This window comes from Varanus komodoensis, unplaced genomic scaffold (genome assembly GCF_004798865.1).
Source record: "Varanus komodoensis strain SLA01 unplaced genomic scaffold, ASM479886v1 scaffold47, whole genome shotgun sequence".
Classification (NCBI taxonomy): Eukaryota; Metazoa; Chordata; class Lepidosauria; order Squamata; family Varanidae; genus Varanus; species Varanus komodoensis.
In genome coordinates this window covers 4,938,945-4,955,717 of record NW_025336045.1, presented here as the reverse complement: position 1 = coordinate 4,955,717, position 16,773 = coordinate 4,938,945, and the positions used below count along the sequence as shown (strand labels likewise).

The following is a 16,773-nucleotide window of genomic DNA, read 5'->3' as shown; positions in this document are numbered from 1 at the left end:
CAAGGGAAAGGGCCTTTTCCGTGATGGGTCCCCAACCGAGGAATGCTCAATTCAGACAGCAACGGTTTCACACACCTTCCCTGGGAATATTAGCCATAGTTTTTCGTCTAAAGATGCTACAGAATCATGACATGCTTTGCTTTAGCATGCAATTTCTTATCTCTTTTCTGGGCTTTTCAGCCCATTAAAGAAGAATGGGCTCACCAGTCTCATCATATAGTATGCCTGAGAACATAGGGAATGTATGTTACGCAAGCACAAATAAGACACTGGAATTGAAAGATAGTGTTGTGTGGTGCCTATGTTTACCAGTACCCTTTTAAGTTATTAATCCAGATCATGAAGCAAGCAAGCAGTTCAGAATTTAGAGGAAGATTCCTAATTGAGCTGCAAAACTCTTCTTAACCAGCTGTCGCTAAAATGCAAGACTTGCATAACTAGAAGCTCTTGGAAGATTTCTTAGTTAGTACTCATCCTTTGCACAGAATTATGAGATTGGGGAATGTGTTCATCCTGAGGGCCAAAGTGCTTCCAGATAACCATGTAGGGGCACATGCCTGCCCTTAGTGGGCAGGGCCACTACACTACTGGCATCTGGCCCCTCAGTGTGATTGTCCACCCACCCCATACACTCTTCTCCCCCCTCCCCCCCACCGCCAGAAAGCTGGATTGAAATGAGGGAAAATTTTCAAGGGGGTAGTGCTGGGGAGAGCCCTCCCTCCCAAACTGCTCTCCTTGCTGCAGTTAGGCTTGGGGAAGCCTCCGTTAGAACCAGTAAGGGGGTTGATAATGCCTTAATGCAACTTGGGTGGAGAACAGGACAACTGGCTGGGGTCACATGGGGATCAACCACAGGCCAGTTTCCCATCTTATGTTTTTCATCTTCTTATATGAAGAAGCAACTTCACATATGTTAGAACCAGTCCCAGGAATCAAATGCAACCCAGACCAAGGCAGTTGGTGGCCACTGAAATATGAACACTGTCACTGATGTTTTACATCAGCATTCTACCACCTTCACACTTCACTGACCCACCTGGGTGTTATTTTATTTCTATTTATAGGCTGACTAGATTGGATTAATCCAAGCTAATTAAATTATGTTTGCAGATAAGAATGAATTATTGAACTCTCACCCACCCACAGGTAAAGACATATATAATCACAATATATTCTCCTGGCCCATGATGAAATGATCTTCATATATCCTAATCAGAAAACAGTAGATTGACAGTTCAGAAAGTTATGAAAGCAATTTCTCATCGAAATATCAATATTTTACAGTATATTTTCCCAATATATACATATATTTGGCCAAATTTCTTTTCATGGAGGCATAGAACTATTATTAAAATATATGGATTTTATTTTTGCAGGCAAAGACATTTGAAAATTATTCTGAATTAACGCAAAGACTGATGAAATCCTACACCATCACCACTGCCGGCAAATTATTTTTTAAACAAGATTTATTAAAGCATCATGTATAAACAAAGATGAAAATACATACAGATTAGAAGCATGCAACTGACACAAATGTAATTTCTGTGTGCACTTTTCCTGCATTCACAGCATATGGTAAAAATTTCAAACTGCAGTGCCAACTTTAGGCTTCCTGAAAATATTGTTTCAAGGCATAGGATAACACAGTAAAAGATAACATAAAGGAGAAAGTGATAAGTAAATGCATAGATATAATTATATACCACATTTGCACTCCTTTCCCCACTAAAAAACAAAAAAATAAAAATAAAAACACTATTATCTTGCCATCTGACCAGATTGTCCTTCTGAATGTGTACAATGTCTGATCTTGTGAACAGCTATCTTCTAGACTAATTTTTACTGATCCAAGTTAAATGAAACAGCTAATACATGTGAATAAAGTTATAGAGGGACACACAAGTGCCTTAAGGCAGTAACTGTGTAAGAGGATTAAGGGGATGAATAAAATTAAGCTACCAAGAAGGGGTGGAAGAATCATTCCCGTACGAATTTTGTTTAGTAAGGTTATATCAAATGCCTCTCAACCATATAGTGTTGCTCCTAAAGCCTTGAATACTTAAAGCAGTCTTGCAGTATAAAAAATGAAGCTGGTATAGGTATTTCACCACATGTTGCACTGCTTCAGGCTGGTATGTAAGGAGGTGGAGGTTCTTTCTCTGGCATCTTCACTGCCATTTCATAGGTTGGCAGGACATACTGTAATGGAAAAGCAGGGGATTTGGTCTGTTTGCTTGTTTATGAAACACCAGATTTTGAAAATCTTGTCCTAACCAACTCTTTTATAATGGTCCATGACAGAGCTTTTGTACTGCCACATGAAAGACAAATTATTTTCTCGTTTAATGTCACAAGCAGCCGACATCTCTATGGATTATCAAAATACTTGCAGGAAGATTTTAGCCTTAAGGGTAGCACAGCTATTCTAGACAGCTTGCACTTCAGTACTGAAGTTACCAAGCAGTGGTTATTTTCAACATTTATATCAGAATAGCTGGGCAAAGAGTGCCTTCCTCCACTGTTGCAATATTGCAAATTAGCATAAAACAAACAGTGCACACATTTTCTAAGTGTTCTTACCATTTTGCCACAGAATCTAGAGAGAGAGTCACTTTTACATGACTGCTCCACCCAAGAAGGCACAGCCCAAATGACCATTTAGGGTACATTCCTATGCATATTTAGACAGTCAAAAGGTCCTACAAGCTCCCAGTATTCCCCAGCCAAAATGTCTACCTGGGGAATGCTGAGAGTTCTAGGACTTTTTTTGTCTAAACATGCATATGATTGCATTCTTATTCTATTTTAAAAAACTACACTGAGAAGGACTGTAGCTCAGTGGTACAGTACTTGCTTTGCATGTACATATTCATAGGTTCAATACCTGGCATCTCCAGGTAGAGCTAGGAAAGAATCCTGCTTGAAATCAAGACAGCTGCTGCCAGTCTGTGTCAACAATGCTGAGTTAAAAATGGCCCAATAATCTGTTTTAGCACAAGGCAGGTTCCTTTGTAATTAGGAGTACAGTGTGAATTCTACATCCATCCTTCCAGAAAACATCCGTTCAAACTTTCCCCAAAAGGATAAATGTTAATATCAGAATACCAAATGAATAAACTTTCTTCCCAACTCATTCCCTTCATGTATACTAGCAGTGGCTGCACATCAAATGTCAAATGACCATCAATTAGTTTACATTATAAGAATTCAGTGCAGAAAGATTAACAGAATTTCCTAACTTCTGTGAGCTCCAGGGAAATTCATTATCTGAAGTACTCTTATTTTATTTAATGCATGCATTGATCCTGGAAAAAAAAACAATGCACTGATACTATGCCTTGGTCTCAAACATTACTTTGGGCAATACACACTGCTGTCACCAATTATATTTCCATAAATACAGTTTATGGTAGCCATTATATTTACTTGGCCAAAGAACATGCAGATTTAAAGCTTGTAAGCAATGAAGGGGGTTAAAAGGATATAGCACTCAAAATTAGAATGACTGCTTAGTTAGTCAGGTCTAAGGAATATGTTACCTGCTGAGGTGCTTCAAATGCAGGATATACAGCTATTTCAGGCAAGTTTCTGTTGCAAATGTATTTATAGCAGTTCCATACACAGTTAATAAGATAGGCCTGTAAAAGGGTGGGAGAGAAAGAACATTGAATCAAATAGCAGCTGATTTGTGGGCACATCAACACAAGAGATAAAATACATTTGTATTTGGAAACTATGTTAACAAAACCAATTAAGTAGTTCATTTCAGCAGAAATAAGTGGCATCACTTTCTGTGAAACTAAGGACAGCTGCAGCTATAACTGTATTGCCCCCTGGAGGTGGTCACGGAACAAGCACCACTTGGGTATCGGAATATATTTTAATTATCTTCAGTTAGTTGGATGACATATCAGTATCAGCTGAATGGATATACAGGAGAGCAAAACAAACACCTAAGTGAAAGAGCTGTGGGGAGAAGGAATTAATTACTTATGAAATCATAATTGCCAACTATGTATTCTTGTTCAATTAAAGGATCTCAGATAAAGGAGCAATCAAGAACTCCTACCCAGGACAGGCAATTGAAAGGACGGTCCAGATGCACCAACTGTCTGTTTTAGCCTTCACACAGGCTGATTTTGGCAACAGCACATTAGTGAGCACTGGTGTGCCCTAAATATGGAATACAGAATCCTCCAAACTTACCTTTAAAATGATGACCAAGACAAACACCACCAAAACAGTGAACAGAAGACAGCTTGAATCAAGGGAAAGAAGGTCATCTTTATATGGGAACTCTGGCTAGTAAAGGAAATAGTAAGATTTGAGAATTACATTGGTGAACACTTTTGAGAGCTTGTCGGCACATGCAAGTTATTCTTAACTACAAGCATGACCCAACTACTGTTGCCTTCATTTGTAAATCTCTGCATTATTGTGATGAAAATCAGATGAAACAAACCCTAGTTTTGCCAAGTTTCCATAAAGACTGTTTTTACTTGGAAACGTAAAGGCAGGGTTATACAAGTCCATCTCAATATAGCAACAACCCATTCTGGTAACCAGTGAGGAGCAGGTATTTCAGTAGCGCTGAAGCAGAAGTCATGACACAAAGACATCAATAGTGATATGGAAGTCATATAACAATGGGCTAGACAAAATATATGATTTGCTTTTTAAAATAAATTTAAGAAGTTGCTATGGCATTTTACTGAGTTTTAATTTTCATCCACTATCAGTACAGACAGTAAGCCTATGTTAAGTAATGTTAGATAAGGGAGACACCTGCAACCCTTGGTATAATTTGCTAAACACTTAAGTAAAAGAGGGTTTTTTTTAAGTAAAATCTCAGGATGCAAAGAAATGTGAGTGTAGATGTGTGTGTATGAGTTTTGTGTATGCAAACTGTTATTTTGCAAATGAGTAGCTATGATTTCATCTCCATCACAAAACAATTCACACAGCCAGAGCAATCCTAGCCCTTTCAAGGTAGCTAAGAGGTGCTGCGCTGCAGTAGAGGCACTCCTCTACCTGCAAAAGGAACTCCACTAGAAGCCGGCAGCACATCCACTCTTAGAAACCTGTTTACTCAGCTCGGGGAGTGTCAAGAATGTTTGCTGGCAACTGACCCTGAAATATAGTGTTCGAAGGCACAGGGCAGAGGCAACTTCCACTCTGGGCCAGTCAGCTGCTTCTATACCTAACCAATCACAACTGGTTTTAACTGGGGGAAATGCCATAGAAATAAAGTCCACCAGACCAAAAAGCCCCAGCGGCACCTGCCCCAGCCTTACATCTCCTGCTCCAGTCGGATCTTGTTCTTAGGCAGCAGTGGGCAATCCGCCATGTCCCCCTCCCCCATGGCACCACCCTAATCTTTAGGACTACTTCTGCAGACACTCACTAGCTGATCCAAATAGTCTTTTATTCTTGGCAAGTATGTGAGAGAACTTATGGCCACCAGACAGCTGAGGACGAAGTCAAAAAGCTGGTAACAGAAGAATGGAATCAGCCAGCCAACTCGATGCTAGAAAGACAAAATGAAAGTAATTTGTTAATCTTGAGAGAAAACAGGAAATATTAGTGCTGAGAGCTATTCATAGATACTTACAGCAATTGCTCCATACACCATCATAGCACTGATTGTGAACATGAGGAGCGAGATGGCGAAGAGAACACATGCATTTTCTGAAGGAGAAAAATAGTAATAATATATTTAACAAATATATGTTAAATCAAACTATTTGCACAATGCGATGTGTGTGATTTATTAATACTTAATTTTAAAATAAGTTTGCTAAACTTCTAATCCACCAACTGTCAAATTGAATGGAAAGTACCACAAATTACAACTACTTTGTATACTGCTTAACAGACAGAGTGCATTAGAACATAGTACAAATGACTAAAATATGTAACAATGGAAGAAACAGTCTGACAAGTGATTATACGGAAGGCCTCTCTATTAAAAAAGACCAAACCAATGGTTTAAATACACAATACTGTGCAAAATTTCCAGCATGCTGTAGAAGGGACATTTCAACGCAATGAACACCTAGCCTAGCCTATCAGTACACATTCATCTGCTGTCCACAGGGAAAAGCATAATAGCACCCATGTCTAAGTTCCCAGAATCAGATACACATTTCAAGACATCCAAATCTGCTACTGCAGCCATTTTTTTCTGAACTGAACTATTCCATCTATATTAAGAATATTGTTTGAGCCTAAGCCAATCATTAGTAACAGCCAGAGGGGCATCATTTGTAAGAAACCATTATCTTTCATTTAAGATATGGTTAATTTCTTCCCTTGCTGCCTTCTTTAGTTCTACCACTGTCAGAAACTTCATAATACATTGCTTTAATTTAGGATATAACCCTGGGCAAATTTATACAAAAGAAAGTCTTTCTTCTTTCTCCACTTGCATAAGATTCTTAGGCTGAGCAACTCTAAATTTTTCTCAAGCTGGATAAGGCTTGATCTCTCCTATACAGTTTGCAAAGTCAGTTTCACTTCTTTTCTTTGACTAAGTCAATACAACTGTACTCAAAGTAAATACCCCCCACAAATTTTCCCAACTAAGAAGAGATTTAGTGATTTTTATTGTGTCAGCTGGAAGAAATCTGAAAGACAGTGAGGAGGGAGCTGGTTGCAAGCTTAATTTCTAATTGAAAAACTGCATTCAGAGCACAACCCTTAAGAGTTACCACCCATTAGAAGAATGTTCCCATTCTCAGAGATGTCCAGGTATATTATGGTATGCCAGACTGCTGTTTGCTAGGCAGGAGGAGCAGTAATGGTAATTTTCTTCTTTCAACCCACCTTTATGAAAGCTTTCCTCTAAACAGGTCTCTGGGCATATCTAGAGGAGGTGTATTGGTGGGGCCACGGCTGTAAAGACCATGGGATTTTCCATATTCTGACTTCTCCTCTCCCCACCCAACTCAAGTGCCCCTTTTTGCGTCCTACAAGGTCATCTGAGGCAGCTTTTAGAAACTCAGAATGCAACTATTGTGGTTCCTTCCATAACAGATGCAATAAGTAAGTTCCTCTCCAAAAGTCATATCAATGTCTATGGCTTTGAAAAGGGAAACCCAAAAAAGTCCTATGGTCCCTGGGATGCTATTAGGTAATAAAGGCTATACAGTGGTACCTTGGCTCACGAACCTAATCCGTTGCAGGACTCTGGTCATAACCCAAATTGGTCGTGAGCCAAGTCAAATTTCCCCATAAGGTTCAATGTAAGTAAGGTTAATCCGTTCTGTAACCATTTTTTAAATCAGAAAAATGTGAAGCAAAGTGACAGCAACAAAGATCGCGGCTATCCCCACCCCAAGCACAACTGCAGTCATCTCCCCGCTCCCCCCTCCAGCACGACCAAGATGCACCTGTCATCCCTGCAGGCGCCCATCATCCCTGCAGGTGCCCATCATTCCGGCAGCTGGGGGGGGGGGAGACACGGGCGTGAACGTGGGCACACTGGGGGAGGGAGAGATGGGCGCAAATGGTGCGCTGGGGTGGGGAGATGGCCTCGATCGCAGTTCCGTTCGTGCAGGGAAGGCGTGTATGATCAGAGGCGCGCTCCTGCAGGAAAGACAGGCGCAATCTCGGCCACCTCCCTGCGGCTCTGCTTTGCTGCTCCCGTCTTTCCTGCAGCCGCGTGCCTCTGATCATGGACGCCTTCCCTGCACGAAAGCAACTGCGATCCGTGATCAGAGGCGCGTGGCTGCACTAAAGACGGGTGCAGCAAAGCCGAGCTGTGGAAGAGGTGGCTGAGAATCCGCTTGTCATTCATGCAGCCACGCGCCTCTGATCACAGATATCTTCCCTGCACGAATGGAACTGCGATCATGGCCATCTCCCCACGGGGAGTGGAGTGGGGGGAGATGGCTGCGATCCTGGTCACCATGTGTTCATGACCCAAGTAAAAAATTTTCAGTAATTTTTGTTCGTGCCCTGATTTGTTCGTGAGCCGAGGCACCACTGTACTCTGATATTTTGAAGAAACCAGGTCCCAGTTTTAAACCAATGGATATTCAGAACATAGCTGTCAATAATAAGTTGCCATGTGGGATTAGGGTGAAAAAAAGATTTTAATAATATATGAGGTTTGCTTATTGAATATGTACTATTAAAAGGGAAGGGTGTTAAACCTTCAGCTGATACAATTTTGGATGGAAAGGGATATTCCTGAAAGAGTGGAAAGTTAGAGCTAGAAGCAAAGAAAAAAGAAATGAAGGAAAAAGTATTATACAGTCATGGTCCCAGTGGAGGGGTGCACTGTTTTTCAAAACACATATAGGGTTTTTTCCTATCTTGTGTTGTTTTTTTCTATTTTAGGATGTATTTTGTAATTGTATTGTGTTGAAATAACTTATTAATATTAATTTAAAAAAACATTATACACCTACCAGCCACTCTCTCGGAGGAATAATAGTTACCAATAACTTCATATTGGATATCTACTGTTGGCACAGTATTTGGATGAGTCACTTCAACTGTAAGCAAAATGCCCATCAGGAGATTTACCACCTGTAAGAACAGAAAAGAAAAAGAGAGAGGTGGCATAAGAAATTTCATTATATTTTTAATGATGTAGTATTAAGCAATACTTATTAATGGTTTGGCAAAGTATTTTACTATTGTGATTGTGAGCATGTATCCTCAAAGCAAGCTTGACCAAGTTCAATTAAATTTGTTCTATAGGAAATACATTTGGGATTAAAGCCAGCGACATTTGCCTTTATGATGACAGCCCAAGCTCCACAATTGTGCTGACAGAAAATATAAGAAAGCAACTGCTATTCCAGCCAATTGCAGCATTTAATCCTTTTCCCCTGGTTATGCAGCAGTTCACCCTGGAACTAAGTCAGAAATAACACTGCCAGAGAAATGCAAGCAGCAATCCGTTGTGTCCTTAATAGACAGAACCAACCCCCATAATCTTGCTGGAGACTGAGGGCAGGGGACATGGACAGGAGGCAGGATATAGAGAAGGACTGTGTGCAGTCCTAAAGCATCCGTCACTCAGCAAAAGGAATACCGGGACATTATTGCAGCCATCTCTCCCAGACCTTTAACGCTTCAAAGGCAAGACACAACAGTGCCTCGAAAGATTAGTAGTTTTACTTGTACAGTTTGAGATTCACAGGATTGAGGTGGAAGAAGAATAAAGAACAGGAAATGGGATGGGCAATTTAGGGACAAATGAACTCTGGCATTAGTTCACATTATGCACATCTAGACAATACAGGAGAGAGAAGAAAGCCTCAGACTCAGATAGGTGACCTTCCTACTTCCATTTGTTCTTCCTCATCAAGTCAACAGGCACCTCCTGCCTCCCTTTCCCTTGGCCTATGTCCCATCAGGCTGTGCCAGCACTTATGAGGTTTCTAAAGGACTTGTGGTTTTTAGGAATGGCATTTGAAAGTAGAAGGGATGGAGGACAAACTGCTCCAGAGCACATTCTGTTGTAGAGTGTTGCAGTAGAGACAGCAGAGCCAATGGTAACCAACATATGATGAGAGTCTCCAAATAAGATACAAATGAATGCATGATGTTTCACACACACACCCCTCCACCCTGGCCACAAGACCTTGGGATTCAGATCAAGTTTTCATACAAGCCCACAGATCAAGTTTTCATACAAGTCTCCAAAGGAGGCAAGCATCAAGGTTACTGGAAAGAACAGTTCCAATCACTTGCATAAATATGGGAGATGAACATATTTGCACACAGTGGGGACAGGCAGAGGATGGTCCTCCGGCTAGTTTAGATTTGAGAAACATGATCCTTCAAGCTTTCTACAATAGTTTTTGGCTGCATGATACCTAGCTTAACATAGAATAACATAACATAACGAGACACAAGTAGTTCTTGTTATACTTAGCTGAGCTATTAATATATCTTGATGCAGTCTGTTCCTAAAAGTCAAAAACAGGCCTTTCAAAGAGTATTAAGAAATAGTAGGCATACTTAGAACAAGGAGGTCATAGGTTTTACCATCTATTTTGTATACAATGCCTATATCAGAGTAGGCAAACATTCGGCCAATAGATACATCTGGCAACTTAAGAAAACGTCATGGGTAGCATCATAAAATAGCTACCATAGAAGGCATGGCAAAAGACAAGTAATCTGTTCAAAGACTAAGGGCAAGGAAGAGATGGGCTCTGATCCACAATGCACTATACAATGTTTTGGATGCACAATTTTCAGCAGAAGCAGAAACTTATTTAACAGAGATCCCAGCTCTGTTAATGGTGGGGGGGGGGGGGGAGCCAAGAAACCTATTGAGTAGATTTCTGCTGGTAGGTATGTTGCCTATCTTTAATCTATAGGAGCCAAAGAATGTATGGTTGATTAGCATATATTTGAATTCAATATATGAAACTGAAATATTTGCATTTTTACCCATTTTCTTGTATATTTTAAAGTTGTAAGCCCATGTCTTTATCTTGCAAATTACTTCATACAAATAAGCTGTGATTTGACCAAAAAAAAAGTCATTTAGCAAGTTATCATGATGGACACTAAAATAGCTGGACAAGTTTTGCAGCTCCTACTCGTATTAGCCATCTCATACGTAGATTTTCTCCCCTATCACATAACTTATAGATTAGCATTTCTACCTCTTGGAATTGTTCTGTAGCATTAAAGATGTCCCCAATTTAATGACAATGTTCCAACAAATTCTAAGGGTTATTTTGATGTAGTAACAATAGGTAAGTTGATTTTAAGCAATATACTAGCTCCCAGAATTGAGTCTCCCATCCCTACCTCACTATGATTAATACCATTTTTCTCCTGCCATCAGTAACATGTTTTGCCCTTGTAGTAAGTAGCAAAAAGTTACTTGGAATTTTCACCAAAGTAAGTGACAGATGTAGTGTTACATCCTTTGCCCTCTCTCTAAATGATCAACCTATGATGCATAGTTTAGATACAAAAAAATGAGCATTTTAAAATTGGGCATGTTAAGCTGCTTGATCAGTTTTATATGGGGTTTTATTCCCTTTTATTGGTTTATGATTGTGTTTTACTGGTTTTATTGCATATTAGTGAACAGATCAGGCTGTGTGTAGTTTAAAATCACCATTGGTTCAATACATCAAAATCTGCTGGCACCACTGCCCATGATCCCTGCCATGGTGCACCCCTCTCATCCCCTGAGAACGCAATCTGACCACGTCATTCCCTGGAGGAGCACTGTCCCACATTGGGGGGACAATCACATAACTGTCCTTTAGCCTACCTCATTTCCCCAGCTTCCAACTACAAAGCTATGCTCTGCCTAGAGAAGTCAACTAAAAAGGACACAGCAGGCTTCAAACACAGATACGTGTTTAATTACAATTCATTAATGTGATGAAACCTACAATCAAAAGAAATTGAGTCTCAACAACAGGTGAGTAGAAAAGTAAGACATAGTAGAATCAAATCCTCCTTGGCGTTTGCAGAACAGGATTTAATTTAGCTTTGCTTAATGGGTTAGTATAATCTGCAATGCAAACAAAATATAAATGTCTCAAACAGGTGTTATGTAATAATTTCTTCTCCAAACATGCACTGAAACTTTGTCATCTTTTAATCTACCAGATGACAGATACGAAAAAGCATTCCATCTGCATTTGACAGCAAAAGACCTCCCTGTGTCAAAACAGATAGCATAGATTCAGTAACCCTCATCTCCCTCACTGCCTATAAGGGCCTACTTCAGAACCAAACCACCTCTGGGATAGCTTTCAGAACATCCTGTCCCCAATTCTGTGGCATGTCTTTGCAATTCCATTATATAATTTTCACTATTGTTCTTTCATTTAATCCCTTTTAAAAGGTTTTCCTGGAAAGCACTATATGAATATATATACCAAAAACCCAAGGTGTGGCTAAATCCAATATACATTTACTCAGAAATCCCTCCATGTCCCTGACAGGCTCACTCCCAGAAATGTATGTATAGAATTGTGGTCACAATTCTCTATAAAACAATTACAAGGTACATTCTGTACTACTGCAATGTGTTTAGTTAAAATTGTTATGCACTACAGAATAATGTGTGGGTGTGTGTGGGAGTCTTATTTCTGTTGCAGTGAACCTCGAAAAGCAGCAAGATGTCTAATTTCTGATCATTTCCAAAACTAATGTGTTGTCTGTGTGTGCCCTTGCCTAGCCGTAGAGAAAGGAAATACTATAAAAAGAACTCTCCCGTAGCAAGAATGATTGTGAACCCCTTCCTAGTTAGGTGTTGTACCGGAACACTGACGTACATGAACTTTTAAGCATGTGCACTCAAATGCCTTCTATAAGTACTGTGTACAAGAAATGCTCTGTTGACCAAACAGTTCCTCCCACATACCATGAAAATAAAACCGCTTCCTGATGAGGAAAAGAGAAAACAACTAGTAACATCTGCACAGCAACAGTTAGAAGCATCAAAAATGTGAACTCTGGCAAGAGGGACAAAAGGTTGCAGTGAAAATCCATAAAGGAGCACTGGGTAGCATCAAGGAATGTTATACTTCCACCATGCAATCTAGCAAAACAGTTTCTGGGGCTGTAGCTCAGTGGTAGAGTGAATGCTTTGCAAGCAGAAACTCCCTGGTTCAGTCCCAGCCTCTCTAGGTAAGGCTGGGAAAAGCTCCTGATTGAAGCCCTAGCGAATTCTTCTGTCATTGTTGAGATTGCTAAGCTAGATGGATACAATGATATGACTTGGTATAAGGCTATTTCCTATGTTCAACCAACTGTAAAGGGAAACAGCTGCTACCGTCAGATTTTATCAAAGTTTCATAAGGCAAAATGGTGGCTCATTTTGCCTTGCTAGTAAGATTCCAGGCAACCTCCTCCCACAATTCTTAAGTATGTCATTTTACTGCTAGCTTCATATCACACTAGCTTCATATCCACTTGTTTTGCCCATAGAAGTGTTAGGCATGGGCAAAATCTTTATACACACTTAACCATGCTCTTGGATCCAGTCTCCATTTGGAAAGGTGTCTGAATTGGTGCGTGATGCAATTGGTGCACAGTCACAAGAAGAACACCTAGTGGCCAAGCGAATTTTTAGATTTCCTTCTGTAAGGGCACAGAGAGATCTGGAGTCAATGCTTCACTGATGTCAGAGAGGACATAAAGGAAGCATGCAGGGAAATGAGATCCATAGGATCCAAAATACTCCTATTTCTTTACCACCTGCCCAGGAATAGGACAAAAAATGACGGAAGGCTGTAATTCTTTCCAGTTGGGAGCCCAAGCACTTAAGAGCCACTGTTCAGACAGTGGCTAACCAGCTGTCCACAAGAAACTCACATGCAACATACATACAAGCACAGCAGCATTCTCCTGCCCATGTTCTCCAGCAAACTGTATACACAGGCCTCTGCATTTCCTCTGATACTGGAAGCAGCATACAGCTATCAAGACTAGCAGTCACTTATTCTCCACGGACATTTTCTCCAGGAGGGCATTTTTCTACTAATTCTTCCTCCATGGATTTGTCCAAGCTCCTTTTAAATACATGCATGAAATGTGTGGGGAGAGAGAGATTGAGAGAGAGGAAAAGTCTCCCATGGCCATACCTTTCTTCTGATTCAATTTCTCCCCACCACTTCTACAAACACTACTTTCCTAGTACTCTGCTCCAACATGTACTTTGGAAGCAAGGGGCGTAGTGGATCTCAAATAAAATTCTCAATACCCTTACCATGTCTGAGGATTCTCCCAGGAGAAATTTATCCATTTATCGATTTATATCCTGCCTTTTTCCTACAAAGGGCTCAAGGCAGCTTACATCTCCTCCTCCATCTTATCCCCACAGCAACAACCCTGTGAGGTAGGTTGGGCTGAGAGTCTGTGACAGGCCCAAAGTCACCCAGTTGGCTCCATGGCTAAGCGGGGACTAGGACCCAGATCATCTGAGTCCCAGTCCCATGCTCTTAACCACTACACCACACTGGCTCTCTATGAAAATCTTAAAATCTCTATTAAAATCTATTAAAATATTAATAGTTAAAACTAGAAGAAAATCAATGGACCAGATTATGCTGGGTTATTTAATGGTGCACTGTGTACAGCTACCACTTTGAAGATACAACCCTTCCTCAGGCACTATTGTGTTATGTGAAACATGGGCTATATGATGGTTGTTTAAGCTTTGCATACCCATGCTTGCTAGGTTCACACAACATGAGAACCCTCAAGAAGGGATTACACAGTCAAATCTTTCTCATGGATGCTGCAGCTTGTTGTGAGTTAAATAACCCATGACCAGACATATTATCATTATTAGAACCAGATGAATGAAAAAGTTGGTAGTGCAGATCTGTTCTTAGAGTAACAGAATTTATTAATAAGGATAAAGGTAAAGGTTTCCCCTTGACATTATGTCCAGTCATGCCTGACTCTAGGGGGTGGTGCTCATCTCCGTTTCCTAGCCGAGGGAGCCAGCGTTTGTCTGCAGACAGTCTCCATGGTCATGTGGCCGGCATGACTAAACACCGAAGTGCACGGAGCGCTGTTACTTGCCCACCAAAGTGGTACCTTTTTATCTACTTGCATTTGCATGCTTTCAAACTGCAAAGTTGGCAGGAGCTGGAACGGAGCAACGGGAACTTACCCCATTGTGCAAATTCGAACCGGCAACCTTTTGATCAACCAGCCCAGCAGCACAGTGGTTTAAACCACTGCGCCACCTGCAGTCCCCTACTCATCAAAAAAACTAAAGAGACCGTATTTGCATTTCAGAATTAGATTTGTCAATTGAATCCTGAAATTAGTTAGCAGGCTATTCTTTTACCTTTACCTCAGGCCTCTTCTCTTAGGGCAAAAATCCTATGTATATGTAGACAGAAAAAGTCTTACAACTCTCAGCATTCAGTAGCTAGCATGACCAACTGTGGAATGCTGGGAGTTTTAAGACTATTTTTTGTATAAATATGCATAAGATCGCAAATGTATTCTTAATCTGTTTTGCTAATCAGAAAAAACACAACACATCAAAACAGGTTGCTAAACATAAGCACAGAGTTGTTGACTACAACACAAACACACACACAAAGTACACTATTCTCATGCATAGAATTAAGCATTTTGTGAACTAAAAGTTGTTTTCCTTCCCATAGTAACAGAAATCAGGGTCATCCAGTGTATCTGACTACCAATAGAGTCAGAACAGTCAAATGGAAGCACTTCCTGTAATTAGCTGCAACAAGATGTAGCAACAGCAGGAAGGGGGCAGAACAATTTCAAAAAATAGTGTGTCAACAGGTCACAGATCCAACATGTCACATGCTGCCAATTGCTGGGGAACAACAGCAGAAGGCTACTGCCTTCACACTCTGCTTGTGGCCATTCTAGAAAACGAAATGCTAGACTAGATGGAGTTTTGGTGGGATTAAACAAGGCTTTTCTTGTGTTTCAGCACTCTTGTCCTCTTCTCCACAGTGTAGACACTAAGGCAAAAACCACTATAATTGAGACGAGGTACATATGGCTCTCCAGATATTGTTAGATCAGCAGCCATTCCAACTGGCACCGATAAGAGCTGGAGTCCAACAATACCTCGATGGCCAAAGGTTCCTCACCTTTGCACTAGATTGGCCCTCCCGAACATCATGTTTTGCAGGTGTTTGAGACTAGACCTCCCAGCAGCATAAAACATCTGGAAGACATCAGGTTCATGAAGGGTAGATGCTAGTCAACTTTCTTTGTGAACTACCCACAAAATTCATCCCCCCCTTTTCTCTATGAGTGAAAGCCTCTATGGGAGTAAGGTTCCTTTCATTATGTTCTTACTTTCCGCAATCCGGTGCCCACCTACGTGGGAAACAAATTAACCCACTGATCCCGACCAGGCTTCCTTTAACTCCCGAGTAAACATAATTAGGCTCAAGTTACAGACGACCAAGCAGACAAAGTAATTCCGAATCACTTATTTAGAGGACGGCAAACACCTCGGTAAAGTTCTCAAAAACTTCACCTAGAAGCCAGTGCGCACGCGCAATGCTCTTGACGCACATCTAAGCAGCTCCTTTCTTCACATTGAGCAAACCGTACACGGAGCTTGAGGAACTGCACGCATGCGCAGTAAGGGCCACCATCCGGAACTTCACCCCTCAAGCAAGTCTCCCTCTTCTCTTTTCCCTCCCACGTCTTCCCCCGAACATGCGCAGTGTGGCACAGGAGCCCTTCCCTCCGTCGAGTTATAGCTTACCATATACCAAGTCCCCAGGATGATAGTACCCGTGCGGACATGGCAGCAACCACAGCACCGGGTGCTATAGAAACGGTCTCGGCTGCGCTTGAACGTCATCGCAGTTTCAGGAATGGCGGCGACAGCGGCGGCTTCTCCTCTTCCCCCTCCTGCTCTTAATGTCTCTTCAAGCCGAACGTTTAGGCAGCCCAACTCGCGCCTCACACGAAGCGCGAGCAGCGAAGCACCAACGCGTCCCCGGTTAGTCCTGACCAATCAGTGAGCGGATAAGGAAGCGAAAGATTTCCACTTCTGGGCTTGCGGGGCGGGCAGCAGGCTGTCGACTGCCGGACTGGCCAATCAGAGGGGTTCTGGCTGCATTGTCATCGGCCGTGCCCGTCCCCTCAATTCTCAGAAAGGGGCGGGCGGCGCAACCGCGGGTGTGCGGTGCGTTGCGCTCGCTTTGCGGCTGCGTTCGGGCACTTTCCAGCAGGGCAAGCTTGGGGAAGTATGCGCCGTTGTTCTTACTTCGGCCCCCTTCGTTTCAGCGGGTCTGCTTTAAGTGTTCGGGCAAA

At 41.5% G+C, this 16,773-nt stretch overlaps 1 protein-coding gene across 1 annotated transcript; it reads right to left on the bottom strand.

The window, feature by feature from the left end:
* Positions 1-1,451: 1,451 nt before the first annotated feature.
* On the bottom strand, positions 1,452-16,491 carry LAPTM4A (lysosomal protein transmembrane 4 alpha). The gene is made up of 7 exons (XM_044445150.1): positions 16,220-16,491; positions 8,418-8,538; positions 5,615-5,691; positions 5,408-5,530; positions 4,210-4,305; positions 3,543-3,641; positions 1,452-2,202 (listed from the first exon to the last, which is right to left on the bottom strand). The coding sequence occupies exons 1-7, from the start codon at positions 16,316-16,318 to the stop codon at positions 2,128-2,130; spliced, it is 690 nt and encodes a 229-aa protein (XP_044301085.1). The 5' UTR covers positions 16,319-16,491; the 3' UTR covers positions 1,452-2,127.
* Between the last annotated feature and the right edge of the window lie 282 nt (positions 16,492-16,773).